We start from the raw sequence: 27,831 nt of genomic DNA, 5'->3' as shown, positions 1-27,831 counted from the left end.
ACACAAAAAAGCATTCACTCTGTCATTTTTTTAATTATGGGTAAAATTATGGTGAAAAAGAATTGGTCCCAGGACACAACAAAAGAAAAAAAGAAAGAAAGGTTTGGATGGTCGGTAAGAAACTTTTTTAAATATAATGTTATTAGTAATTGCGCCTTTAATGGATAGGGCAGCTGAAAAGAGAGGAAATATTAGGAGGGGCGAGAGGGGGACGGCGTGAAGAAAAGGGCCAAGGTCGGATTCTAACCCACGACTGCTCCTCTGATTAAGACAACAGCCTCCATGCATGGGGCACCCAATTGCTAACCAAAACCTTTAATGTTTTGTATAGTAATTACAATTGTCAACAGCAATGCTAAAAGTTATCTGATAAAAGACACAAAGCTAAAACATGCAAAAACACAATTATAGGTCTGTATTTTGGAAACCAATGTGATGTTTTCCTACTGAAGTGAAATCTTAACTGTGAAATATTGGTAGAAAAAAGCATTAAAGGTGTTTTTTTAGTTATTTGTTATTTTTACATGTTCTTCTTTTTCCATACGTTCTTGAAACTTAGGAGGGGGACATACTGGCTGCTGCATCGATGTCAAACCAGCACTTCAACAGCATGTTTCATCTGATCATATAGTGAGGTCATTTTACGATTTAATTCAGCAGAGACCTTATATATTGGTCCTTTAAAGTTTATTGAGGAAAACATTTTATTGGAGATTATAGAGTAACTGTATCTTATATGGCCATCTTTTACTCCTTTATGGTTCATCTTTAATTTCCTTTTGGAAGCATGTAGAGGAAAAAGTAAAAATGCTCCAACATTAATGTATCTTATTTATTGAGCCAAAACATACAGCCATTGCATAATACAGGTGGTATATGTAGTACTTTTAGCTTTTCTCATAAAAAATAAATGAATCAAATGTGAGAGTCCATATAACTCTAACGTTAAACTTCTTACAAGTGCTAGCTTTGCTTCAAAAAAGGTTCCAGTGTTTTTTGTACCAGTCAGGCTGGTGTTTTAGGATGCTTAGCTGTTGCACTAAGTAAAAACATACAATTTCACAGGTCTCCACAATGAGACATGTCTCAAGAATTACACAGTAAATATAAAATATATGAGCAGAATAAACACAATGAATAAATTCAATTGTTCATCTATTCTAGTGGATTCATTACCGATGTCATCAGGGTCATCCAACAAAGGTGCAGAGAGTGTGTGCGAATATTTAATTCAACATCTTCCAATATTCTGTAAATCTGCTCTTTTGTTGATCCACCGCTTTGTAAACGCCATGCCGCTACTTTCTTCATTCCTTCTCCAGGGAATCACTGCACGTCCCAGATCTCACAGAGCAGTGGGGTAAATTTGTGGTCATTGGTTCTCCAGGATGTGAGCATCTCTGCATGGTAGTGGCTGAGTGTTCTCAGCTCCGTAAGTCGGCCCAGGAGACGAGCAAAGTACTGTGGCTCCTGTGGGTGCTGCAGGACACACAGTTTCCTCAGCAGCTCCAGTATGGTTTCCTGAAGCCTCTCCACAGCCTGCTGATCCTTCACGTAAGGTCGGTCTGGAGAGATAAGGTGACGTTACTTAAGCTTAATAGAATATCAAAATAGAGAAAAAAACATCCCCCTGCATGGTGTCATTCAAAAAACAAAGTGTTGCATAGTGGCTCACCTGGTGTCAGGATGGTTATGGTGGTGAGGAGAGCCTGTTCCTCTTGCACCATGTGGAGTTCAACGATGCTTTTGTAAAAGTTAAACATGGGTATGATGAATTCCTCTGATATGCCTGTAGATATATAGAATACATTTTCAAAAAACATATTCACAGTAAATTAATATCTTATATGAGAAAGTAAAGCCAAGTCAAGATCTCTCAGTGATATACTTAGTATTTTAAAATCCATACACCACAGTATATGTATGTATGTGTGTGTGTGTGTGTGTGTGTGTGTACACACACACATATATGAAGAAATGAGAGGATGAAATGAGAGATTTAAGCAATTTTTAGTTTGCTCTATATTTCTTTTTAATATACCAAGGATTCACAATTTATGAATGGAGGTTTGTGAAAGTTATATTATAAACATTTTTGCCAATATTTAAGTGTAAATCTTCAACCAGCTTCGGTGAAGTTATTCCTGTTCACATATATGTGTAAAACTATGCTTTCTCTTAGTAGTATTAAAATAGAAAAGGTAAAGGAGTAAATAAAAAGTGACAATTACAAAGTCCTTTCTCTATGATTTCAAATATTTGTTCTCTGGTTTCTCTTGCACAGTGGTGGCAGTTCCTAATTTTGTCACTCTTCAAACTGGCCGAGGGTGTCTTTCTGCACAGGCACATCATCAAGCATTCAGAAATGCCAGAGGGGCTCAGAGGGAGCGAAGTGAACAATAGCACTCTTGATGTTTAGATAAGAAACAATGGTCACTTCAGACAGCTCGGCTCACTTATTCCCCCAGACTGGCCTTCAGTGTGAATATCTCAACTATTCACACCAGAGCTGCGCCAAGGGAATGCCGCTGCCCGTCTAAATGTCCAGCCTGGTTGACATAATGACACTTCACATTAATATACATGATTTTTAAAACCATGCAGTAAACAACTTGATATGGGATATATGTTCAGTCTGCAAAGGCAGAAATGTGAGTTTAGACCTTCCCATGGCAGACAACTTATACGTTTCAGCGTTTTCATATAATAAACCCAAATCCAGTAAAAACCTGAGTTTACTGTTTACCAAGGAGGAGCGACAAAGACTCAGCGCGTAGCTTTAGTCAGTAAACCCAAAACCACAGACCAGGCAAGAAATCTGGGCTTAGTGATGGACTCAGACCTAAATTCTAAAGCCACTCAAGACAATTTCAAAATCAGCCGACTATCACCTAAAGAACGTATCAAGAATTAGAGGTGTTATGTCCCAGCAGGACCTGCTTTTATCTTCAGTCGTCTTGATTACTGTAACAGTGTCTTTACAGGTCTGCCTAAAACATCAGTCAGACAACTGCAGCTGATCCAGAACGCTGCTGCTTGAGTCCTCACCAAAACCAAGAAAAATGGATCACATCAGTTCAGTTCTGAGGTCCTTACACTGGCTGCCAGTTTGTCAGAGAATAGATTTTGAAATCCTGCTGCTGGTTCATAAAGCGCTTAATGATTTAGGGCCAGAATACATGAGTGACCTCCTGATTAACTATGAACTGTCCAGACCTCTCAGGTCGTCTGGTACAGGTCTGCTGTCTGTCCCCAGAGTCAGAACCAAACATGGAGAAGCAGCCTTTAGTTTCTATGCTCCTTATATCTGGAACAAACTCCCAGAAAACTGCAGGCCAGCTCAATCTCTCAGCTCTTCTAAATCCAGGTTAAAGACTCACCTGTTCACAGCTGCCTTCAACTAAACTAGTTTAATAAGAATTTTAAGCCTTCACTCTGCACTGTAACTTTTAAGCCTTTTCATATTCTTACTTCAAATAAATTTGTTTGAATCATTTCTTCTTGAAGATATTTTAAGTTTTAATAATTTCAGTGATTTCTAAATTTTCTATTTTAATGTTTCTTTTCTTTCCTCTGTCATGATGCTTTTAAAGTCCTGTGTGAAGCACTTGGAATGTGCTATATACAAACTTGCCTTGCCTTCTCTTACCCGTCTGGTTGCTTAAAGTGAAACAGTACCCAGCTAGGGTGTGTGTGTGTGCACATGTAACTGACACCGAGCCAGAATCAACAGGTCAGTACACCTCTCCCAGCTGCATCACACAGATCAAGCAGATCAATAATTAAAGAAGGATCTGACAAAAGCTGGCTGCATGGCTGCAGGCGGAAAATGCTGTGACGTTGCATGTGCAGCCTGCAGTGACTGGATTCTTGAAGGTCATGACTCTACCTGATACCAGACAAGTGGAGGGATGAATTCAAAGGTCTGAACCCCGATAATCATGAATAACTTGTCTTATCTTTGCACATTGTGGTTGCAAGCTAACATAACTTATATTGAGAGTAGCTCAAGTTTTGCTAAATCTTTAGGAATTGTTTGGTTGCACATTGTGATTTGATTCCATTCCGCATCAAAAGTCCACGTCTTACGCTTTTACACATTTGTCCGGTGGACTCACCACTCTTGCGTATCCTTTCTTCCAAAACTTCTGTTTGTCCACTGGGCATCTTTCTGCTGAAAACCTGAGCTGAGCGCAGAAACATGGCCTCCACAGCCGAACCCTTTAACAGAGCGATCTGATCCTCACGGTCCAGAGAGAGAAAGCCTGCCAGAGGTATCACACCCATCAGTCAGTTGTATTTTTACCAACGAAGATGACATCTTCGCAAACAAAGAAACAATACCTGGAATATTTTTTGTAAACTCCACCAGAACTTGAACTTGACTTGTCGCCATTTCTGTCAACAGGAGGAAGTTTTCTTCAGCACTGTACTGTTCTTGTAGCTGGGAATGAAACAACAACAGTAAATAGCACCATCTGAACTTTACTAGATTTAACCACATGCTCACATTGGGGCATCCTTTGGATTTGATCAATTTTGCCTTTGGGATTTGAAATAGCTTCGAAATAAACATTTAGGTACTATTTATGGCAGCATACCAGTTTTTTTGCCACATCTTGAGGAATTTGATGTGTGCTGTAAGCGTCAACAATGACTTTCATCAGTGTCCGTTGCTCTTTAGTGATTTCAACTCTCCCCTTGATGAAAACAGAAAAGTAGTTTATGCAACGGAATCAGTGGATTCAGAAAAAAATGCAAACACGACAAATCATGACATGACATACGATACCTTTGCCAGTTTGGTAGTTGAGGTGACCTGTTTGCTGTCTGTGTTGTCCGGCCCCTCCGTCTCGTCTCCAGTCGACGGTCCACGGGAGGTCTTTGTGTTCTTCCGCAGCCTTTTGGACTTACACTGGATCTCTGTCAGCAGGCCTGCCAGCGGTGATGAAGGCTTCACTATGTGTGTTAAATACCTCACAGCTCTTTATTCAACAGCCTTTGTAAACATTCAACCTAATTTATCATGTGGTCATATTAAAGTAATAAGAAAAAAATACATACAAATAAAATGAGATTCATAATTACAGATGAACATTTTACCACACCCACTGCAATATCATTTAATTTGTCCATTTTCTGTTAGAGCAGGCTTTACTTCAGTTGATGCACACTCATTTCAGCATCCTCTGCTATGTTTACTACTTCTAAAAAAAATAATGCATTAATGTAAAACTTTGTCAGTATATCTTTTTAATTTGACTTTGTAAGTTCATATAAAAAAATGGTGAGAAAGAGTTGAGAAGACAATGACAAATGTGGAGTACAGCACCGAAATAATATAAATCTTTTCATATTCTGACCATGGAAGACACATTTGTTTAGCTCTTACTGCACTAGTGGGTACTACGGTCATGAATACCTCGCTGCTACCTTGCAATATTCATCACAACTACCATGCACTATTTATGAGCACCACGAGTCCAATTCATCCAGCTGCTCTTTTCAACTGACAGCTCATATTAGGACCGAAACACTAATCCTCTAAAGACTGCAAACGTTCATGATATACGGCTCTTATTTCACTATAACTTTTTTTAAGTTTATACAGAACACCTATTTGAACCACAAACAACCCTTGCAAATTCCTTTAAATAAATGTAATTGCTTTGAAGGTGTTGAGTTTTCCTAAACGGAGCTTAAAGAGTCTGCTTACCTGCTTCTATTCCTGTAAGAGTAACAAAAGCGTTGGATCCTTCTATTGTGTGGTATGTGACACTCAATCCCTCAGTAAAATTTAACCAGCTATGTCAGAATGGAAAATGAGGACTCCCCACGACAGCCCTTGACAGCCTCTCTTGAGAAAGCACAGTGCAGTGTGTGTATGTGGATAGTGCAAAATCTGTTTAAAATGATGCATACAATTAAGTAGAATTCATTATTTCATTTCTCATCCTATTTATCAGCTCTTCTTCTGACATATAAGGAGTCTTTAATCACTGATACTCACATTCAGCCAGCATGCCCATCTCCTTGCATTTTCTTAACCGACACTCCTGACATTTCCTGCGCATATACATGTCCATCTCGCAGTTTCCGCCACTCTTGCACTTGTACACTGCATTCTTGGTTATGCTTCGTCGAAAGAAACCTGAAAGTGGTTGACAGAATTAGGCACTATTAGGAGACAGGATGGTTAGATTATCTGTTTTCTGTTTCTTATGAGCAACAATTTAGTACAGTGAACAGTTGTAGAGAAGGAAACCAGGATGAAGAGAGTTGGGAATGACGTGCAGGAAACGAGCCACAGGTTGGGCTTGAACCCGAGCCACCCACTTGGACGATTGTGTCCTCTGTTTGTGGGGTGCAACCTTACCGTTAGGCTCTCTGCGCTCTTCCAGTCAAGGTTTTAACCTTTTTTTGTCACAACTATTGTAAAATCTGTCAGAGTGAACCAAAACCCCAAAGTTGCAGGTAGGAAAACCAAAGCAGTGTGACACTAAAATGCTTTGTAGAGCTATGATGAAAGGCATTCAAGTGCAACTTTTTTTTATCCCTTATACATATGGCACCATCCATTTTGAACGGAAGCTATTTTAGAGATGAAGAATGAATTATAAGGTGACATTGTCTTGATAAAATTATGTGATAATATGATTGTTCATATAACGTCAATGTTCTATGAAAGCAGTGGGCAAAGATCTAGATAGGGAGAAGATAACACACACACACACACACACACACACACACACACACACACACACACACACACACACACACAATAACTTTGGAACAGTTATTCGACATTGTGACAGAGGACATTACGCAGAATAACATGCATTAGACTAACACAGCTCAGGTTGCTGCAGCATTGTGAAGCAGAAAGCTGAGAGGGAACCTAATCTGGCAGCATCACCAGGTAGACCTAAGCCCATTCTCAGTCGAATAGCAGGACAGGCCAGCTGTCTCACTGCTGGCATTATCCAGCCTCACAGTGTGGAATTACTCTCATACCCATTCAACCTGTGGTTTGGCAAGAATCAGAGAATATTCACCATGTCATAAAAACATGGGGAGGAGCAGCTGAAGGCCATGACTGCCCAGCCATTAAAGTGATACTTCACTCAGTTGTATTAAGCGTTGTATCATTAGAAACCTGGTAGTATTTTTGAATGGTTGTGCTTCTGGCCTTCATTTTGCCCCGAGACGAGAAAACTCCTTATTCCTTTGCCTTAAATGGAGCCTCGTCATTTTGCGTCCTCCAAGGCTGTTTGGGTTAGTAGGGATGAAAATGTATTGCTAGTTCCTCATGTTTTCAACCACTGAAGCAATAGTTTCCAATTTGGGAAGTTGCTTTTCCAACTTTAGTGTGTTCAAGACTTCAAACTACAGTGTTGTAATAATAGCGCAAAAAGTGGATGCAAAGACAATGATCATTGAAAAGCTGTAAAAAAAGTTATGTTTGAGCAAGATGTTGATGTGCAATACGTGCATGAACATAACGATATTTTGTTTCCCATTTAATGCAGTTCTGACATCAAGACAGACTTTTTCGAGATGTTGTTCAGTACGTAATTTAACAAATAAAGTCCCCCTTTAGATGAATCACTTTGATGGAGGAAGGTTGTAAAGTTGCATACACGCTTACTGGACTTTAAATTTATTCTCTTTCATGCACCCATACATTTTGTGTTTTTTATTGCATTTTGTGTTTTTCATTATTCTTTATACTTCACATTTTTAAAATTGTATTTTATACATAGGTTATTGCTTCTCATATTTTATTTTATTTAAGTACTTTTTTTTTAGCCTTGTTTTTTCTTTCGCAGTGCACCAAGACACTCAAGATACTCTAAATGTACTATAAAAAATGATTCTGACACTCGCTCTTTCTGGAAAATTTCTTAGTGGTGATAACTGTAATAGAATATGGATACCCAACCTATTTACAAATAATGTTTTGGTCCTGGTCACACAAGTGGCAGTCAACATTTTCTTATAGGATGGGCTTGTCAACAGTTATTTCGACAGACATTTCAGTGTGGCTCCACTACTTCCTGTTCAGTGGTAAAGTCTATTTGTCTACATAATGGAGCACATGGTCGATCCAGTCGGTGAATATTCACGTGATGAGAGTAAACAACATCATACTCAATTTTTCGACAGGGATGTTTAAAATCCCTGAAAACATATGCAAGAAAATTGATGGCATGGACACAGAATCCTGTCATGAATCTTTGGGCTGCTGAGGAGACAGCATCATTTCTCTTACCCAAAGCTGGGTGTACTTGATCTGGGCATCATGGCTATTCCAGCAAGCAACAGCACCAGGTTTCCACAGGTGTTATCTCCTCCAGTCTGTTTCACCTGCAAACCACTCCACTCAACCTCTGTCTGCCTACGGAACCAGATTATCCATCAGTATCCTCCACTCAGTCTCTTCCTTCCCACCAGTCAGCCATCCATACAAAGCTTTGCAATAAAACCTCAAACCTTTCAATTTTGCTGCCTTGACTGCTTTTGAGTCTACATTCAGATCATAACACATACAACTCTAGAAGTAGCTGCTTACAAGGGCAGGCCGATGTGCTGGCCCAAGGCGGCATGGCCCCCTCTAAAATCTGACAGGCAACAGTAGATTCCTTAACCTGTAACCCTTGGCTTAAAGGTCCCATATTCTGCCCTTTTCGGGGTTCATGTATATAAAATGTGCCTTCTAAAATATGTTCACAATCACAAATGTTTGAAAAAAGTGTCAGTTTTCATGTACTGCCCGTCTCATCTGCCTGTATTCCCAATACTCAGAATCCCCCACGCTCAGGGTCATCACATGGGCCAAGTCTGAACTGATTGGTTGGACGATCTGCTCTGTTGTAATTGGTCAGTTGTTTGGCAAGGTTCCCGGAAATGTAACGCCCTTTTAACATATTGGGAATGCAGACTGTTGCTCTGAGCGGAGCAGCAAGAGCTTGTGCTTGCTACAACAAGCCAATGGGCTTGGATCATTAACATCATCGCAGTGTGATGTCACACTTCAATGTTCAACAAGGGGGCTAGGGACCTAGCGTTTTATGCAGATCCTGCTTCAGCTAACAGGAGGACGTAGGAGAAGCTGCGTGTCCGCGGACTTCGGGTTTTTGCATTTAGATGTGGCTAAACATGCACAAGACACCTGGAAAACACAATAAAGAGAATATAGAACCAGAAAATGCATAATATGGGACCTTTAACAGGTTGCTTGTAGCCCTCTTGGCAGTTTTATTTAGGGTACGATCACACTGGCAATCCGTACTGTGCCTAGGCTAGCTTCAACACCACAAGTATGATAAACGCCCTTGAAACTGTACAGTTCATGCACGAGCACAAGCACACAGGTACACAGGACAGCCTTCATTATGTAGAAATCCCAGAGTGTTCTGGCTGAATCTTATGGCTCAAAATAATAAACAAAGTAGCTGTCATGCTCTTTCTGTTGTTCTGCGATGTGCAGACGTGGATTCGACTGCATGTTTTATATGGGAAATAGAGCCTTCTGTTATCAGGTGTTGCGCCTCGAGAATCATCTACCAGGAGTCAGACACACTATGTACTTTCAAGAATAGACCTAAAAATTTTCTTTTTGATAAATCTTGTAGTTAGGGCTGGCGCGGGTATACAGTAGACAAGTTCATAGTTATGCTGCTATAGGGTTAGACTCCGGGGGAACTGGTACCTTGAACTCTTATCTCTCTCTCTCTTCCTCTTTCTCTCTCTCTCTCTCTCTCTCTGCATTCATATCATATTACTGCATGTCACTATCTTTAAATCCCAGTTACTAACCATTCCCTTTTCTGGGAGCTCCTGAGCTCTCTTAGGTTCTTTGGGAATGTTGGTGGTCCTTTACCTGTTTTTGTAAAGCGCTTGAGACTTGTTATGAATTGGCGCTATATAAATAAAGATTGATTTATTGACTGATTTATTTATTTGCAGTGCAATTTCTCTCACCTTTACATCCCTCACAGGTGAGAGCATTATAGTGGTATCCAGAGGCCTTGTCTCCACACACCACACACAGTTCTTCCCCTTTGACCCTTCCTGCCTGAGACATGTGCCGGGTCCTCTTGCACACAGCAGGCACTGCAACAGTCATGTCCTCCATCTCCGCGTCATAGCTGATCTCCGGAGGTCCTTTCCTCTGTTCATATATCCCTGTTTGTGAGTACCATTCGTCTCCATTGTACTGGGGGAAGTAGTTATGACTAGAGTAGTATGTTGTGGAGGACATGGCTGGCTCCATGGAAGGGTACTGCATGCTGGGATAGCTGGTGAAGGGTAAGATGTCTGGATCTTGCAGGAGAAGACTACCTTGATCTGCCAGAATATCTAAAAAGAGTAAGAAGAGAATGATTAAGCTGCTTTAAAGAAGGCATATGCAGAAGTTTGCTAAGAAGTATAATGACATTTGTTTGAAAGCTTTAAAAAACACGTATAAATGGACCTTCAGTACTATTGTCAGAGTCAAGAAGGAACTTTCTGCTGTGAAGGTACCCTTCAACAGCTACAAATACACAACAGAGCGTACACATTTTCTGAAGCTAACACACTAACGCACATCAACAATGAACGGAAGTGGAATCTGATGAGAGCTATGTTTAAGATCATCGTTTTGAGGAGTCCCTTTATACAAGTAGTAGTTCTCCCTTTATAAATACAAACCAGCTATCCTATAGGAAATCAAAGGTAATGAATGTCCTGAAAAGGCACTACATTAGTAATTCTACTTCACATATACTGTATATTGCTCCTAACTGTGTAACATTACTTCTATTATGATATATCCATTTATTTTTGTAGGAAACCGGTTTTAACGTGTCCCTGAAGAAGCTTGTTAGAACCTAATCTGACTCAACAGTTGTCAGTAAAAAACACAACACATACTATAAACCTATAAATGATTAACAACTGGCATGCACAGAGGACACAGTGTCTTTCAGAATGACATAAAACTCCAGTCCCAACATTTTGGCAGATTGGGGTATACAGTATGTGACATTTTATTTAAAAAGGGTGTTGATTTGCACTATTTCAAAGACCAACTGTAGTCTACTTTAACCATGCCTGAACCATTGTAAAATGTTGTCGTTTTATCTATTGATAAAGCTATGTGGCTAACATAGCGCTACAATATACAGTATGTACGGTATAACACTTACCTCTTGAAGACTTGATCTGGACCAAGGCCATCGCTGTATGACCCGTCAAACAAACTACCCAGAGACTCTATTCTCAGAACACACCAGCCATCTGCCATATGTTGATCTGACCTTTCTTTATATTGAACTAACCAATCATTGTCCATTTATCTCTATTAAAAGAATAGTTCTCTTAGACCTGAGAGAAGCAGAGCAAGTGTTAAACTAATATACCTCGTGCTTAAGAAATCCTAGGAGGAGCAAAGGTTGTTGCGGCTATTCATTAACCACACAGTCACATTTCTTTACATCATTACAAGTAGCTCGCTAATGTGGGAAGTCATTTCCAGATTTGGACAGTGCTACCATTAGACTGCTACTGTGTGCTGTGGCTCGAGATGGGGGATGGACAGAAATGATTTGAACTGGCAAAAGGAATGTTGTTGTTTCTGTTTCTTTTCAGGTATTGGGAAATGATCTCTTTCTGTTTTTTTTTGTTTTTTTTATAAAATTAAGTCAGATATACAACAGAAATTATGTAAAGTTTTTTTTTTTTTTTTACATCATGAAATCCTTAAGAAAAAGCATTATCAAACGTTTTGTCAGTTCATTGACAACCTGTTCCAAATCCATTTAAAGTGACACAATTGGAAATTAGATGTTTTTCTTTTATTTAAGATTTCTTATTCATTCATTTTTACTCACCCATAGGTGCACCAATTATAGCAAGTGGTTGATTGGTTGGTGTTACAATAAACAGACTAATAGGACTCCTCACCATTTGTACTGGCTTATTGGGTGTTTTGCTGTTGTGTGTATGTATGCTTATGTGTGTATCCAGACATCAGCAAACCAGAGACATGTCAGTCTACATTAGGCGAAGAATAAATCATTGCAATAATGAAATATTGCCATAAAATGTGTTGCAGACATTAATGTTATGTTTTCTTCAATCTGCGATAACTTTGGAGATCTGCACACTTTACAGCTAATGTCAGGGTCAGGTCAAGTTTTAGTTTGTCAAAAACGACAACGTTCAGAGAAGAGAAAAAAAAAGGTTATAATGCCCGAAACAAATGCCGAAGTGCAATAAAATCCCTTTAGGCCCCATATTAAAATGCACAACTCTACAGCAGAATCAAACATGTTTATCGAGTGGTATAAATCTCTGTGCTCTCTGTATCTGTTTTTTTTCTATTATAGAGGTCTTAATAGAGGACTTAATCTCTTCGTAAGATTTTTGTTACTGGTGTCTTTGGGAGATTTATTCATACAAATTGTCTTAAAATAATATACCCTGTTTCTTTTACTAGGCTGCTCTTTGCTACAAAAAACTATCATGGCACAGAACCTGATTGCCACGTATGAGCATCAGAAAGAAACCAAGGACTAATACTTTGGTTTTTGACCGAAGACCTGTAAAACTAAAGACATCCTATTATTTTTTATGTGTTTTAAGTGCTAAATACAAAAGTATAAGCATGTTTATGCATAGATAGAGCACATTAAAGGTTTTACATTCTGAATAAAACTGTCCCTGAGTACATCTGTTGTCTGTTTTTTTGTCTGCTGCTCAAATGAACCAATAAACTAAACTAAACTGAATGTTGTTACTGTGAGCGTGTTAGCTTGCTAAAGTTAGCATTTAGCAAGCAGAAAAAAATAATTCCATAGTCTGTTATGTTTCTCTGTAAACTGGTTCAGTCAAAATAGACTTACCAAACAAGTGGGAGCTTTCTGAGATGGAGAATTCATCGCTGGGCAGGATTTCCAAGTGTCCCACCACATTGATGTCGGGGCCCACCCACTCATTCATTCAGGAGAGTCTACGGCCACCAACTCAGAAAGCAAAGGTAGGACTGGACAAAGTAGTTGTGGGAGAAATCAGCCTCTGTTTACTTTAAGCAAAAAAGAAGCATGTGTTTAATATGATGAAATTATTTTAAACACGCTCAGGTCTGCAGGACTCGCTAAAAACCTGCATCACAATCAACTTCCTCTTCAACTCAATTGTACACAAGGGGAAACTTTTTTTTTTCAGCCAGGTGGAAAAAAAAAAACAGAAAGAAATCTAAAACACAGGCACATAGACTTAGACATTCGAGTCCACATCAAAACATCAGAAATAAATACCAGAGTGGGCATACATGTAGTCAACAGGAAACTGAGTACGAACGTCCATAAAACCATCTTAAAACCAAAATAAAACTCATCCTCATTCATCAGAGTCGTCATGAGTTCTTTCTTGATGGCCTGAGTAAAATACATTTTCAGCTTGATGTAATAAATGTATTGTAAGAAAAAGATCAGCCAGGTAGTCTCTGCATCAACATACGTTACAGATTTTTGTCTCCCAAACAGGTGAAAGACTTAGGACGAAGATGAGGCTGCATCAAGGCCTCCATTAGAGTCTTGTAAGAGTTTTAAAGCTTTTTATGTCAAGTACCCTTAAGGATGTGTTACCAGATCAGTGCCCACTCCCTGGCTTTTTCATGATTTAAAATTAGCCTGATGTCTTAATTATAATCTAGAGCTTATTTAAAATTGTAGTAAGTTAGATGTTAGATCAAAATGAAAGTATGAAAACAGACACCTCTGTATTTCAACATTTTTAAACACCATGCATTGTTTTCAAGGCCACAACACAGCGGCATGTCAAATATTTTATAGTCTTCATCTGCCACACATTTTCAATCAACTTACTGTAATTTCCCCAATGATCTTAAAGCAACCCACACAGACTCATAAAAACTGCAGAACATACCTCAGATACAGAGGCACACCAGACTCATAGAAGTCACTGCTAAAAGTGAAATAGAGTGAGACTCAACACCATAATTCTTACCTTTTCTTGCTCGTCGATGTTAAAACCCTGAGCACCAAATTTCCTCTTCTAAAGACTCGTTTGTGATATCCACATGTAGAGCTACAGCTAAATCAATATAATGAACATTAAAGAGCTTGTGTGTCTACGTTCCAGTGAGAGCATGTGTGACCATTGAGGTCAGGGAGAGATGGATGGTGGTTATTAATTAAACTGTCCATTCCCGTCCATGTCATTCCCACCATCCCTCCCCCAAAAAGTCCCTCTTTATCTCACTTAGTGAAGAAGCTGCCTCATGAATTGTCAAGCAGACCACAAATCCCACCCACACACATAAACATAAAAAAGGAACGTACAAGCCGTCATTTACTGGTCAGGGTATGGTAGCAAAGGTTCTGCAATCAGCTCAGTGTTTTATTTTGAAGAAAAAGTTTGATTGTGTTTTCCTTTCACGGTAACATTAGGGCTGTTCAGGTTTTGGAAAATATCTTTTATAGGCACTGAAAGCTGTTCACGGTTTTTATAGAAAGTCTCAAAAATCAGACTTTGCCCATTGTTGGTGTTCGTCCTTGAACCTATTACACTCCTCTATTATGTCAGTGCTTTGTGCAGTGCCAATCTACACCAGGTTTGTTTAAATTGGCACTTTCATAACTCTGTGTACTTAAAGAAAGGAAAATACACACAGTACATCAAATTCTTCCAATCCTTAAACTCCTTAATTTGTCCAAAATCCTGATTAATAGTTTAATCATTGACGGGCTGTTGCTCCATCCAAAGGGGCCCTTCTGAGTCAACAAGCAGTCTCTCTGGAATAAACAGAACCTTTGCTATTGGCTGCCTGCAGTTTGTGGACTATCTGGTCCCTGTTGAAGAGCATGGGGGGCATGAGCTTTCAGCAAAGGCCTCTGAGAAGTGAAAAACACAAACCCTGTCAATATATTAACATGTACGGAAATCCTCACGTGTGAAATCCTGTGTTGATTTAAAACTGCAAGATCCCTTTAATCACAATGGTAAGCCCTTATTTTGTCCAGGAGGTTAAATGTTTTAAAAGTTAAGAAATGCACAAAAAGCAACAACTGTGCATTGCTTTAAGTGTGTGTGTGTGTGTGTGTGTGTGTGTGTGTGTTAATATTTTATAGATTCACCAAATAAATGAACACCCTTTTACTGAAATCTTTACTTGTAATTTTGGGGAAACATATCTGACACTGGTGAGGAGTATCCTGTCCAGTAATTATCTTCAGCAGTGAAAATGTAGCAGGCGTTTAAATACAGATAAGACAGAGGATGTTTACCACGACGTGATGGAAAACAGAGCCATCACTTTTTTTAAAGCGCTAATTCAGGCCAACAACATATTAGAGCTACCCCCTAAGAGACATGAGAAGAGAATTAAACTGTGTATGAAATGCATTATGGTGATAATTAAGAGGTACTGGTAGAAATAGATAGTGACTTCCTCTCCATTTTATAACAACTCATTTATTTATTTTTAGCCATGCAAATAGCACTGCCTTTATGACAATCAAACTATCATTTTCATCCACAAGGAAATACCTTTATTTTCACTTTGATGGACTAACCTTTTAATGTTTTTAAGCATTCATGTTCTCCAGGAGATGAGGCCGACAAACTTTGGTGAAATTCTGACTTTAGCACTCCATTCAGGCTGATATTTATCAATAAACTTAACTTGACAGACACTGGACAAACAGAAAAGATAGAAATAGTCCAGATATTCGTGTACTGTAATAACCACATTTTTAAATGAGTTTTCCCATCAGCTTTTTTGACTGGAATGAACAAATATTGGCATGCTAAAAGACTAAACTAAGAAGTGGGAAACTTCCTAACTGCCAAACATCTCTTTTTAAAATACGCAGTTTCATAAATGCAATAATTCAGAACTTCAAAGCTCTTCAATGATGTTATGTCTCAATAAAAATGTATTGACCTCCATTATGTTCATATAAAGTGCTGATAAAATCAATGGTATCTCAAACAAAAACGCATAATTGAACACAGAAAATCAATCAATTTGCTTCTCAGCATTCATAATAAACAGTGAGAGGAAATGTCCATTAGTGGTATGATTACATTGAAACATTACAAACGTGGTCTCTATTCATGAACCATTAAGAATTTGAAGGGGGAAAAAGATGAACATAAATATATAGTTTCACTAAAACCATGATGGAGAAACATCGGCTCTGAACCCACAATCCAGTCTGTCCAAATATGAAGCTGAAAGGAGATGGTCTCAAAAGTATGTTAAATAAAGACCTGCTCAGACCGGGGGATAAAGCTAAATAGGGAATGAGTGCTATCTTTTAGCAACAGCTATTACATACAAGCATAAAGAAAAACTACATTAACACTGTGATCTGCTGTCAACCCTATTATTACATTCTACAAGCTTACCACTTTTACGTTGCATAGCTGACACTATACATATCAAAAACTGTTCACAAGGTGCAAAGTAAGCTTCTTAACGTTCAGTCAACATTTAACTTGCAATGGTTCATGGATGTTGGTCGGCTGCTTGGTTACCAACACAAGATGAACACTGGTCTACAGTATGTGTCAGTGTAGATGTAATGTATGCTACGTTTCTGCTCAAATCATCCATGCATTGATGTGTTTGTCTTTCTATTGCTGCTCTCATTACAATAAAAATGATTTAAATGTTTGACTCTTAAATGTTGTATTTCCTCCTGATTTCTTTCTGCAGATGTGTACATCACACTTATACTTGAGTATTGGTTGTAAAAAATTTAATAGAGCCATTATACAGCATCTGCTTCTGTCTACTCTCCAATATTTTTTGACATTCCCATAGGTGTGAAATAAATCATGATCCTTCACTGATTGTGGTTTTAAAAGTCCTTTGGCCCTGAAGGCTTCTCACTGGTATCCATCCTGGTAGTCCCCGTTCCTGAAATGTTCCTCCTCCTCTTGTACGGTGGCCCCTCTTTTCTTTGTCCAGCCTTGTTTCCTCCCAGATAAATTGTCTGTGGTTCCATAACTCTTCTTAGGAGCAATCATGTTGTCAGTGTTCAGCTCTGACTCTTCAGCCAGCTCATCCTCATCAATGATGCCACATTTATCCTCGCTGGTGCTCTCAGGATCGGCCCAGTCCTGTTGCTCTCCAGAAGCAAAGATAGCGTAGAAGATGACCCCCGTGTAATGCACCATGGACGCAATGACAAAGACGTTCTGCCACTCTAGACGTGTCTGTAGGGAAATGGATTGACTCATTGAATTGTTCTCACACTTACAGAGGTTTTGATAGCATACCACTGATATAATGCAGAAAAAACCCCACAGCCTTACACCTGCAACATGTATTATACATTTCACAGGGCTATCTATTATTAAAACCAGCCTCTGAGTAATGTAAGATCACACGCAGAGATTCAGTGTTTGACAGAAAAGCAAACATATCTCCAGTGACGTCAAAGCAGTAATGATTGATAATTAAAAAAACAGCAATTCAACAGAGTATGGGATGGCTGAAGGACATAACAGCATGTGAGCAAAAATATTAAAGACATACAAGTAAAACAACTTATCAAATATGTATTTCAATGCGACAGTTACTGCAGTGATAAAATCCAGTTGTTATACCTTGTGTTTAGTCAGGGCTCCAACAATTAACGGACACACCATTCCAGAGAGCGTTCCCACTCCGTTTGAGATTCCCATCAGGATGCTAGCATAACGAGGAGCGATGTCCAGATGATTGACATTGAAACCTAAAGAGACCATAGACCAGAATATTACACTTAAAAGGGGACATCATCATAAAACATATCATCTTGTTTTTTATTGCATTTGAATATTTTATAAACGTGAGCATAGATCAGATCCAAACACAGAGACATTCTTTTGTTTCCTTGACAACAGTATATTAAATATTTAGGAGAATTGTCAGTATGAGCACTTGGCAGGCTAATGCAACTATACTACATCACACCCAAAGGAAATGTGGACTGCATTTGGTTCATAACAAATCTTTACATGTTAATAGGCTTAAGAACAAAGAAAGGGGATACCTGAGCATTTGACTAATATTATGACTCAAGTTTTGTACCAAAACTAGATGGTTTCGTGCACAGTTAGTTCAACTGACAGTCTTAAATCACAGGATGCAGATGCACGGGTTTATACCTGAAATGGCAAACCCACTGAATCCTACAGCCAGAACTAGGAAGGAGATAGCGACACCCCTAGTGTGTGAAAACCCGACCACCAGCAGCAAGGTTGCTTCCATCCCAAACCCTGTGAGAACACAGGACAAGAGAGCAAGAGTTGGAAAAATGTTAACTAAAATAAATGTTAACAATAAAAAATGTGCAAAGTTGAAAACAATGTACACAAAATGGTAGATGGACCTGAGCTTGCAGAGCTCTTTTCTTACTCTTCTGACTGTTCTTAGCATTTTTACACCACAGGTCACACTTACCCACTAACACCACATTCACACACAATGCAGTGTAACTATGTAAAGTGTCCATCAGTATAAACTTATCCCGCAGTCAGAGGTCTCTCGTGCTGGGAGCAATTTGGTGTTCAGCGACTTGCTCAAGGACACAACATGTGAGCTGGGGAATAAACCTTGTGGTGACTTACAAACATGTTAAGGTTTGTTTGGAAGGATGTGTGTACAGTATGAATGTGTGTAAAAATGGTAATTACTGACTAGGACTTTAAAGAGCTGTCAAGAAATGCACTGGAAGTTTTTGTAGTTCTCCTAAATATAAAAGCCTAACACTACTTTAAACAATTTCAAATTTAATAGTTTACCAATTAATGTAAAATTAAAGAATAACACAAAGAACAATGAAAATTAAATTGTGTGTAAAAATATTTAAAAATTAGGATTGCACATGACAGCAACAATGTAGGTGTCTGCTGCTTTACACATAAAGAGGAACACGTGTGTGTAGATTAGGTTTTGTATGTCCACTTAGTGCTTAACTCTATACATAGAATTACATTTATTCTTCTTCTCTTTCTTTCAATTAGTTTATGGCTATGCAATACATTGGGACTGTGGGGGTCCCCAGTCTCTGCACCCTTATTTTAGGGGGTCACGAGCTGAATGTTTGGGAATCCCTGCACTAGACACGCCCTTTAGAAGCTGTTTGGGTCATTCTAAACGATACTTCCAAATGTACTTAACCTGATAACAGGTCAGTTAAGAGTCAAGGACAAAATCACAATAGTGTGTATTTTAACTGTCTGAGGATAAATACTAAACTATGCAATGACGATGTTTCTTGACACTTCTTATGCATCAACATTAAGACTTAAAGCTCATGAACCCTCGCAAAGATGGAAGGAATTATTCTTAACTCAGAAAATGAGACCGTCCTAGAACTAAGTGACTTCAACATTTATCAACTAATACATAAAAATAACCTTTTACCGAATATTTTACAATGGAACTGTTAGAATTAAGTCTAGGGTCCCTCTAGACTCCTTAAAATCGAAAACATATTCCTGAAGCTAAACATTTACTGTAAACTACTTTTAAAAAACTGTATTCTTGAAAAACTCCTGTAGTTTACAGACCTGTTTAGCAAAAAACACAACACAGCTGACAAACTAAATGTAAAGCTTTAAATTCTGTCTCAATATGATCTCCTTTTGTCACACAATAAAAGTGTTGAGTATGGTAAAGTTAAAGCAGCGTATCAGTACAAATAATTAATACCTCCCCCGGAGGTATTTTTCTGGCATTATCTGTTTTCCAGTTCATCATGTTACTCTGCCTCACTCTGTTGGGTTGTTGATGCAAAGCTTTAAGATATTTTATCAATCAAACCCTGAACCTGCTGTTTTGCACCCTTGGCAGTGAGTTGCTTACTATATCAACACTATCAACAAAAGAGACCTACCTCCACAGTTCATGAGTTTCCTCACATTTGTTGTGGACATGATTTTGTTGCTGCGTAAGAAGTCGGCCAGTTGTCCTCCGATAGGAACCACAATTGTCATCACCATGTGGGGTACTGCAGACAGGATCCCTACCTGGATCGCACACACAGGCAGCATTTATGTTTATCGTTTCAATGATTAAGGAAGACTGTGCTTATCAATATTTGTCATTCTATGGAGAATCTAAGGGACCAACCTTGCTAATAGGAAAGCCAAACACTTCCTCAAAATATGCTGGCTGGCTGATGAGGAGCAGGTAAAAGGTCCAGCTGCGGCAGAAGTTGGCCACGATGATTGCATAGACGGGCATGGAGGTGAAGAAACGACGCCAGGGAGTCTTGAATTTCTGAGATTGGGAGACAGAAGTTGGTGATGTTTGCTGTTTGTGTGTAAGGATTTTGGTAGGACAGGACAAAAAAAAGATTTTAAGACCCTGAAACTGGCATAAGACAACTATTACACACCTCGGTCACACTCAACTGGCGCATTGTTTCACCAATGGTGGTCTCAATGTATGTCCTCTCCTCCTCAGTGATCGTGGGATGTGCAGCAGGACTTCCATATGCCAGCAGGAGCCACAGGATATACCAGATGATCCCGAAAACGCCTTTGACAACAACAAAACATATGTCACTTTCCTTTGCATATACACTTCTAGATGTATTATATAAGTAAAAAAAAAAGCTTTGTAAAATGAGAGCAGTTTCGGGGAAGGATGGATAAAATAAACCAAGGCTGACCTTCTCTGGACCACTAAAAATTTAATTATGAAAATGAAATGAAGCAGGTGTGAGGCACAGAGCCCAGACAGGAAAATGCTAATTTACATCAATAAATCATGAGATCATATCACAGCACAACCAGAGTACATTTTTATTAAAGAACATTCAGTGAAGTATGAATTTAATGTCTGTGTTAATCGTTTTTTATCAAATCTAAAGTAGTTCAGATAACACATATTGTGCAGAGCATACAAAGTACAAATCCTGCACAGTAGTCTGCCTGTCGAGGATACAGAAAACCACTTTGCATGATGCTGAACTGATACCCAGCGTATCTAATTACCATACACCTGAGTACTATTTTTTGCAGGTTATGAAAAAGACTGAAATAAACATTAAAGTCTCTTAATGATCCACAAACAAGACTATAGTTATTTGGGCAGCAGTTGTGTATAAGAAAAGGAAATAACTGCACACCACTGAAACAGCCTTTTTTTTAATTTTTTTTTTTACATTTTCTATGGCATTGGTTTGTTAAAAATAACCAAAATGAAATATTTCAACAGAAAACTGCTTTTGCAAGTGTTCAGGACAAGATCAGGAAAGAGAAAATACCAATTAGTCAACAGGTTGCACCAAAATCAACAAAAAAATAAGATTTAGTCAAGGGGCTTTCAAGATTTATTCGGTAGCTTATACCCAATAGACCTATATGAAAGCAATGCTGCTCAATCATCACTTATGAGTTAATGCAGCGTATGTCTGGCAGTGGAGTGGGTGTATTTCCCAAGTTAGTCAATGACAGTGGCAAGTGAGTTTAGGAGTGGACGGATTGGACACTATTTAAAATAGCAAATATTGCAGACAAGGACCTCACTGCAAAGAAGAGAAAATATAATCACATTTAGGCACAAGACATATTTTTACACATTTATTTTGTGCTTTTAATCTCTCTCTGTCTTAACACAACTGTCTTTGTTTTTTTGTGTGGGTCACAACATCGTTGTTGTAATTTTACGTTTGTGACGTACATTCAAACATCCGTATTACCATAGATGTAGAAGACTGAAGGCCATCCAACAAACTGAACAAGCACTCCAGCTAATGGCATGGCGATCACTGCTCCTGCGTATGAACCTGTAAACAATTGTATACAGATTTAAATGCCAAGGTATAGCTACTATAATAATGTTTCATTAAATATTTAAATAAAACTGTGATGGCGAAAAAAAAAATGTTTCTTTAGAGTTTTAATATTTTACAACAAACATATTTACCTTGACACAAAAACAACAGTGTATGGTGCAAATGTATCTTAATAAAAAACACATGCTCGAGATCCATTAGTATCATTGAGTAACACAGTCAATATGAGTTTTTGGCTCTGCCGTGACAGAGAGGGTGTTTTTAATGTCTTTTCTTTAATGGTACAGATTTACAAACGCTGTTGTTTTGAATAGAGCAGGGAGCATAAGAGAGCTTTTGGACAGTCAACATTATGATACTGCATTTAGGTGAATAGAGGCAGGGTCTCTTTTAGAGTACACAGGTGAGCCCTGTTCATTTACAGACAATGTCAAGAGGGTTTTGATGCATGGGTTGTCATGGTACCAGTTTAAAGTGCAACCTGGATATTTTAATTTCAGCAGAGGCAACAGTTGTATAAATCTGGAAAGCAAAACCATCCCTCTCATGTCAATTAAATGACCATTCCTGTTATGCAGACTCTAGAAGCATAAATCTTTGTGTTGTGGAGCTTATATTAAGTGTTTTTAAACACATTTTAACCTTAGAGCAACAGGGACAGAGCAAGGCTGGTTGGCTTATTAAAAATGTATGACTCCCCCTGCTGACAGGCTGCAGTATAGGTCATAAACAACACCTCCTACATGTTAACAGATTGGACATGGGTCAAACTGAATAGTGTGTCAAGATTCCGACTTGATTATGTCCAATTGTTAATTTTTCGGAGTATTTTAAGGCTTACGCTATTTGATGCATAGGCAAGAGCGACTATAACATCATGATCAACAGCTCTGTTAAAAAGAAAAAATGCGTTATTTACCTGATTAGCAGAGTTGAGGAGGATAGGCGCAATAAAACATAGAGAAAAACTAACAATTTATTGAAGTTTATAAAACCGTGAATGAATATGTGTGCTACAAACTGACGTGAATGTCATTTGCTGAGGACTGTGCTGAACTGCAGGATTTATAGGTAAGTGAAATGGGTGCTTTGTTTAGCAGAAGGGGCCTTCAAAGAATGTCAATGCATGTCCTCATTTTAAATCACAATTGCGTTAGCACCCATGGGTCTTGGTTCCGTGCAAGGGAAGGAGAATGGAAGAAATGGGCTGTCCATATTAATATACAGTCAAGGATTTTGATGGAGGACACAGGAATCGCTCACCACAAAATGAAGTTGTGGCCAGCCGACTCCGTTCAAGAGGTGGGGCCCATTTGGACCACATCCCATGGCATGCTGGGTAGGTGACACCCTATATGGGACATGGTGTGAAATATGTCATTGGTCAAAGATAACCTGACCTGGTTTTGACTTTTTGATTTCAGATATGAGTCACATGAGAATATTAAGATTGATTACATATTTGTACAACAAAGTGACTGGAAAATATTGTGCATAGCCTAGCCAAAAAACAAAGCCTAGCATAGCCTAGCCAAACAAGCTATCCTTGCTAGTTAGGCAGAGCAAGGCTATCAGGCAGCTAACAGGCTGCAGATGTTTAACATGTTTTAGACATGAGAGCACATTCATCCTATTAACTAACTCTGCTAGAAACAAAACAGGCTTACTCTCTCAAAAAGAGTATTATGCTATACTGATCAGTAACTATTACCTCCACAAGGCCCTGTAGGATGCGGACAAACATGACACAGCCATAGTGCACCCTGGCTGCTGATGGGATGAACATGTTGAGCACTGATGTCAGGAAAATGGCTGCCCCAAATACCCTGAAATCATATAAAAATAAGCGATATTATATTTGATATTGCTACATGCTTATTGGTCAATCTCTCTTCGTCCTTTCAGATATTTTAAGCAAGTTCCAAAAGAATTTAAAACCAAATTTCAACTTTGACTTGTTTGTCAATTCAGGAAGAAACACATAAGACACAACACAAACTAATGATCATCAGAGTCTAAACCATATAGGGGTAAATTCTAATATCAGCAGGGATTATGACTTGAGCATTTTATTCAGCTCTACAGACAGATCTCGCACGTCTGCCTTTCATTTACTGTGATAAAGACATCCCATTCAGTCAGTATACAACTTTCTGCTTCATCACCACGCTGCCGCTCAGCTCCCTCCTTATCCCTCCCCCCCTTCCCTCTCTTTTTCCAAAACAGTGTGTAAGTGACACTTGTAATATTCCAGTGGCTGGTGTTTCAGAAAGAAATCAGAGGCAGGATCTTTCATTATTAACTCTGTCAGTGGCGTGTCCTCTTTTCCTGTGAGGCTTTTATTACAGGACTGCTATCTGCTCCATCAGCACCGCTCGGCACACCGTACAGCTTTAACCCTTCAAGTACACAGAATGAGGAGGATCTAACCATCAGAGAATCTTCATCTTTTTAAGTAGTTCTTGTGGCCATAAATATATCTACATTTTTCAAAAACTAACAAGTGACATCTCTCCTCACCTCACAAGTAACACTTTTTATGCTCCTTAATAGACATCAGCACCAGCTGAGTCCTTACTTGTGATTCATTTGTTATTGAGTACCCCTTTTGTGTATATAATGTCAAAGAAACCAAGGTCAAAGTATCATTGTAATAATAATTTTCAAATTACTGTTGAGAAACCACAATATAGTTGATAAATAATGACACAAAACAAATCATGATGCTCAATAGAAGACCTGTCACCTGTTGGCTGATAGCTTGTTGGAGATGAAACCGCCGGGTATTTGAGTGACAATGTATCCCCAGAAAAAGGAGCCATGGATCAGCCCCACTGTCTCTGGGTCCCAGTTAAACTGAGCTTTCTTGCAAGGCAGAAAAATGCAAGCATGTTAAAATCATAGATACATCCCTAAAGAGTGAAATTATCATTTCACATCATGATTTACTCAAAAATAACCTTCTGTGATTTCTTTAAAAAAAAACGACAAAAATAAACAGTATATAAATCCAAAAAAGTCTATAGCATATCCAATTAATTCAGATACCTGAAGCACAGGAGTTCCATTGATATACACTGTGTTGTTGTTCACCATCTCCACAATGGCCACGCCAAGGTTGCAGCGGATGCCAAAGGAGATGCAGAAGCCCAGTCCGCTAAGGATCGCAATAATGTAGCGTTTGGGTAGGCCTCCACAGCTGCAGTCCAGCAGCGGGGGAGCATGTGGAGTTGACGCAACTGGACGCCCATCCTCTGTCAATTCAATGTTGTCCTCGGCTTCTACATTGCTACCATCTATTTTCCTATGAAGCAAACAAAAGGCTGGATAAAAATAATTTATTTATGTTTTTTTCTTGTTTCTGTTTAATCTCACATTTGTATAAAAGGGTTATATTTAAAATCTTCACGTCTGTAGGCTAAACAACTATATCCAGAAAGAATGTATTTCCAATATTCTTATGATAATAATTTCAGAATCCTATTACTTATTGCAATAATTGTTGCAACAGAAACAGCGTAACGTGAGTCTGTCTGCACTCTTAATGAGGGCAGGATGTGAAGCCAAGACCAAAAAGGTCACAGCACTGATGTTATCAAGTTGCTTTCAGGTGCCTTTCACCACTCTGCACGTCTGTTTCAGAACCAAAAATCAGTCACTGCCCCTCTTCTTCCACCAAAGCCCTTAATCTGCCTTCAGCACAACACTGCAGTTATCATTAGGCGTGACACATCTTCAAGAAGCTGGTGCGATCAAACACTTTACTTTCCCTTTGTTTCAAGCAGAGTTTTGAAAGAATCAGATGTTATATTGTACATCTTTTCCATATCTATACCGTGTATAGGCTACAGCTGATCATGGCATTGGACAAGAGGTGGCAACCAGTCAATCAAAGGGCAGACACACAACCTTTTCACACTCACATTCATGCTATGGACAGTTTTTGTCAGCAACTGATGGAAACATTCTTTCTTTGGACTGTGTCAGGAAGCCATAGTGTGTCTGTCAAAGGGAGCTCACGTTTGAAAAAAGAAAGCATGCAAACTCTGCTCCTTTCTGACCAGGAAATTAAAGCAGAAACTCTCTAGCTGTAAGTCAACATACTAATGGATGCATCATCACTGTGCAGCCCATGTTATTGTTAAAGGTAAAAAGTTAAGATGTGATCAGCCAATAATCTAAATAAGGTCTTTCATAAGACCTATTATTACATCATTCTTTAAAAGAGCAATACTGGACCTGGTCACTGGTAAATTATTCTCCATACAATGCTGCAAGAATCTCAAATGTGCAAGTAACAAGATGATATTCATTGAATAAGAAAAATAAGTGTTCATGACGGTGTCTTTAGCGTCTCGTGCTGTTTTGTAAAATGTTGCTTTTTACAAATTTAATTGATCAACAAATCATTCTATATGTATACATATGCAAAATCAATTAAAGTCATTTCAGGACAACAAACAAACCACCACATAATTGAAAAAAACTTAAGCCATGTTCAAAAAGGTAAATCATTTTTTTGTTAAGAAATGCGAAATTGGTGTTGTTTGAGCGGCACAAAATCTGAGCCTGCTTGGCTTTGACATGAGAGTACTAGATTCAAATATAACAATTAGCAGAGACATATATGCATTTGGTAATTGCTCTATAATCATTTTCTTTAAAATCTATGTTGATCAACAGAAAATACAAAAAAGGACCATGTTCATAATTTAAGTCATTGTATTCTGTTTTCACATGACTGGAGGATATGAGCATTAATACATTTTCCAGGAAATTGCCTACTTAGTGCTTTATCTCTATAAATGACAGAATATACAACACACACCATCACCACACGCACACCTATCCCAATGTAAAATATGTATCAGATATGAAAAATAAATGTCTTAAAATACAATCTGTGATTACATCACTGGCATTGCCTAGCAAGCACTGGAATAAAATATTAATTTATCTTTAGAATCTCTGGGAACACATTGGGCTCAGTGCCCTCGCTTCCAGGCTCTCCATTTCCCTCAAATGTCCCATCCCTCATATCGACCATGAAGTATTTCTCCTACGATTGATAATGGTTCAGACACTGCTTTCATGTAGCTAAACAATATGCCGAATTCTGTGGCATATGAATCGAACACACTTTCAAACTATCTCACCTTTGCAGTTTTCCCATAGAGTCCCCAACGGTGTTCTTCACTTCCTCCTTCCCAGGCTTCAGCACCTGTTCTCTCAAACCTGCTAACCCGAAAGGCATTTTTGTCTGCGTTTTCTCTACCCTTTTCTGTTAAAGGTGTCTTATAGCTCACTAACACGCTTTGTTGTGAGAAAGGCAAAACAAAAAGAATGCACTAGGAGCTTTTCTCCATCCTTCCTGAGTTTGGGGCTCCGGAGGGTCGGCTCCACTTTTCAGAGATGCCACAGGGTCTCCTTCCCTTTTCACTCCCTGGGGAGAGCTTTTAGTAAAGAAGTGGACTCTAAGAAGATATAGAGGTATTCTTCAATGTTCAAAGCACCATGCAGCCAGAGCCTTTGAAGCTGGTGTTATCTCCAACAGATCCAGTTTGGGGAAGGAATGATGAATAAGAATGAGAGCAAATGAAGGTGTAAAATCCAGGGTTTAGTCAGGCATTGTGAGCACCCTTTTGTTTGGGGCTGAACTGAATGCACAGCTTAGATCTCCTCTTCATCATCATCCATTCCTGGTGAGGAGAGACAGTGTAGCTGGTGTTGTAAAACCCAGCCCCTCGCTTTACAAATCATCACCATCACCATCTCCACAGCACCGCCCCTTCAGCTAGTTTGGTCTATCTGATAGCGGCCCAGAGGACCAACAATTAAAATATGCATGAGCTTGACAAGTTGCTTTGAGGAGAAGAAGGAATAGCTTGGCTGCTGTGGTAGAAAAATGAAGTGCTTGATACCTCAGACTGTGACTTTATGTTACAGGTTTAATAATAATAATAATAACAATTTGTTTTATTTAAAGGCACCTTACAAAGCAAAGGTAAAATAGCAAAGT

At 38.8% G+C, this 27,831-nt stretch overlaps 2 protein-coding genes across 5 annotated transcripts; both read right to left on the bottom strand.

Moving 5' to 3' along the window:
* Positions 1–818: 818 nt before the first annotated feature.
* nr1h4 (nuclear receptor subfamily 1, group H, member 4) lies at positions 819–14,233 on the bottom strand. 4 transcript variants are annotated; one of them, XM_079346943.1, is made up of 10 exons: positions 14,017–14,233; positions 12,891–13,069; positions 9,985–10,362; positions 6,011–6,151; positions 4,793–4,959; positions 4,602–4,700; positions 4,345–4,444; positions 4,119–4,265; positions 1,676–1,789; positions 819–1,565 (listed from the first exon to the last, which is right to left on the bottom strand). In XM_079346943.1, the coding sequence occupies exons 2-10, from the start codon at positions 12,985–12,987 to the stop codon at positions 1,327–1,329; spliced, it is 1,482 nt and encodes a 493-aa protein (XP_079203069.1). In that variant the 5' UTR covers positions 12,988–13,069; positions 14,017–14,233; the 3' UTR covers positions 819–1,326. The 4 variants fall into 4 exon arrangements, with proteins under 4 accessions (XP_079203069.1, XP_079203070.1, XP_079203071.1 ...); XM_079346944.1 differs by having other exon boundaries at positions 4,793–4,935; positions 14,017–14,232; XM_079346945.1 differs by lacking the exons at positions 12,891–13,069; positions 14,017–14,233 and adding an exon at positions 11,193–11,441.
* A 1,406-nt stretch (positions 14,234–15,639) lies between these two features.
* Positions 15,640–27,542, bottom strand: slc17a8 (solute carrier family 17 member 8). The gene is made up of 12 exons (XM_079345702.1): positions 26,969–27,542; positions 24,861–25,116; positions 24,559–24,677; positions 23,524–23,638; positions 23,076–23,163; positions 21,717–21,803; positions 20,409–20,551; positions 20,141–20,290; positions 19,905–20,037; positions 18,172–18,282; positions 17,629–17,756; positions 15,640–17,235 (listed from the first exon to the last, which is right to left on the bottom strand). The coding sequence occupies exons 1-12, from the start codon at positions 27,064–27,066 to the stop codon at positions 16,906–16,908; spliced, it is 1,758 nt and encodes a 585-aa protein (XP_079201828.1). The 5' UTR covers positions 27,067–27,542; the 3' UTR covers positions 15,640–16,905.
* Between the last annotated feature and the right edge of the window lie 289 nt (positions 27,543–27,831).

The sequence above is a fragment of the Symphodus melops genome, assembly GCF_947650265.1.
Source record: "Symphodus melops genome assembly, chromosome: 6".
Classification (NCBI taxonomy): Eukaryota; Metazoa; Chordata; class Actinopteri; order Labriformes; family Labridae; genus Symphodus; species Symphodus melops.
This window is presented reverse-complemented; position numbering and strand designations above follow the sequence as displayed.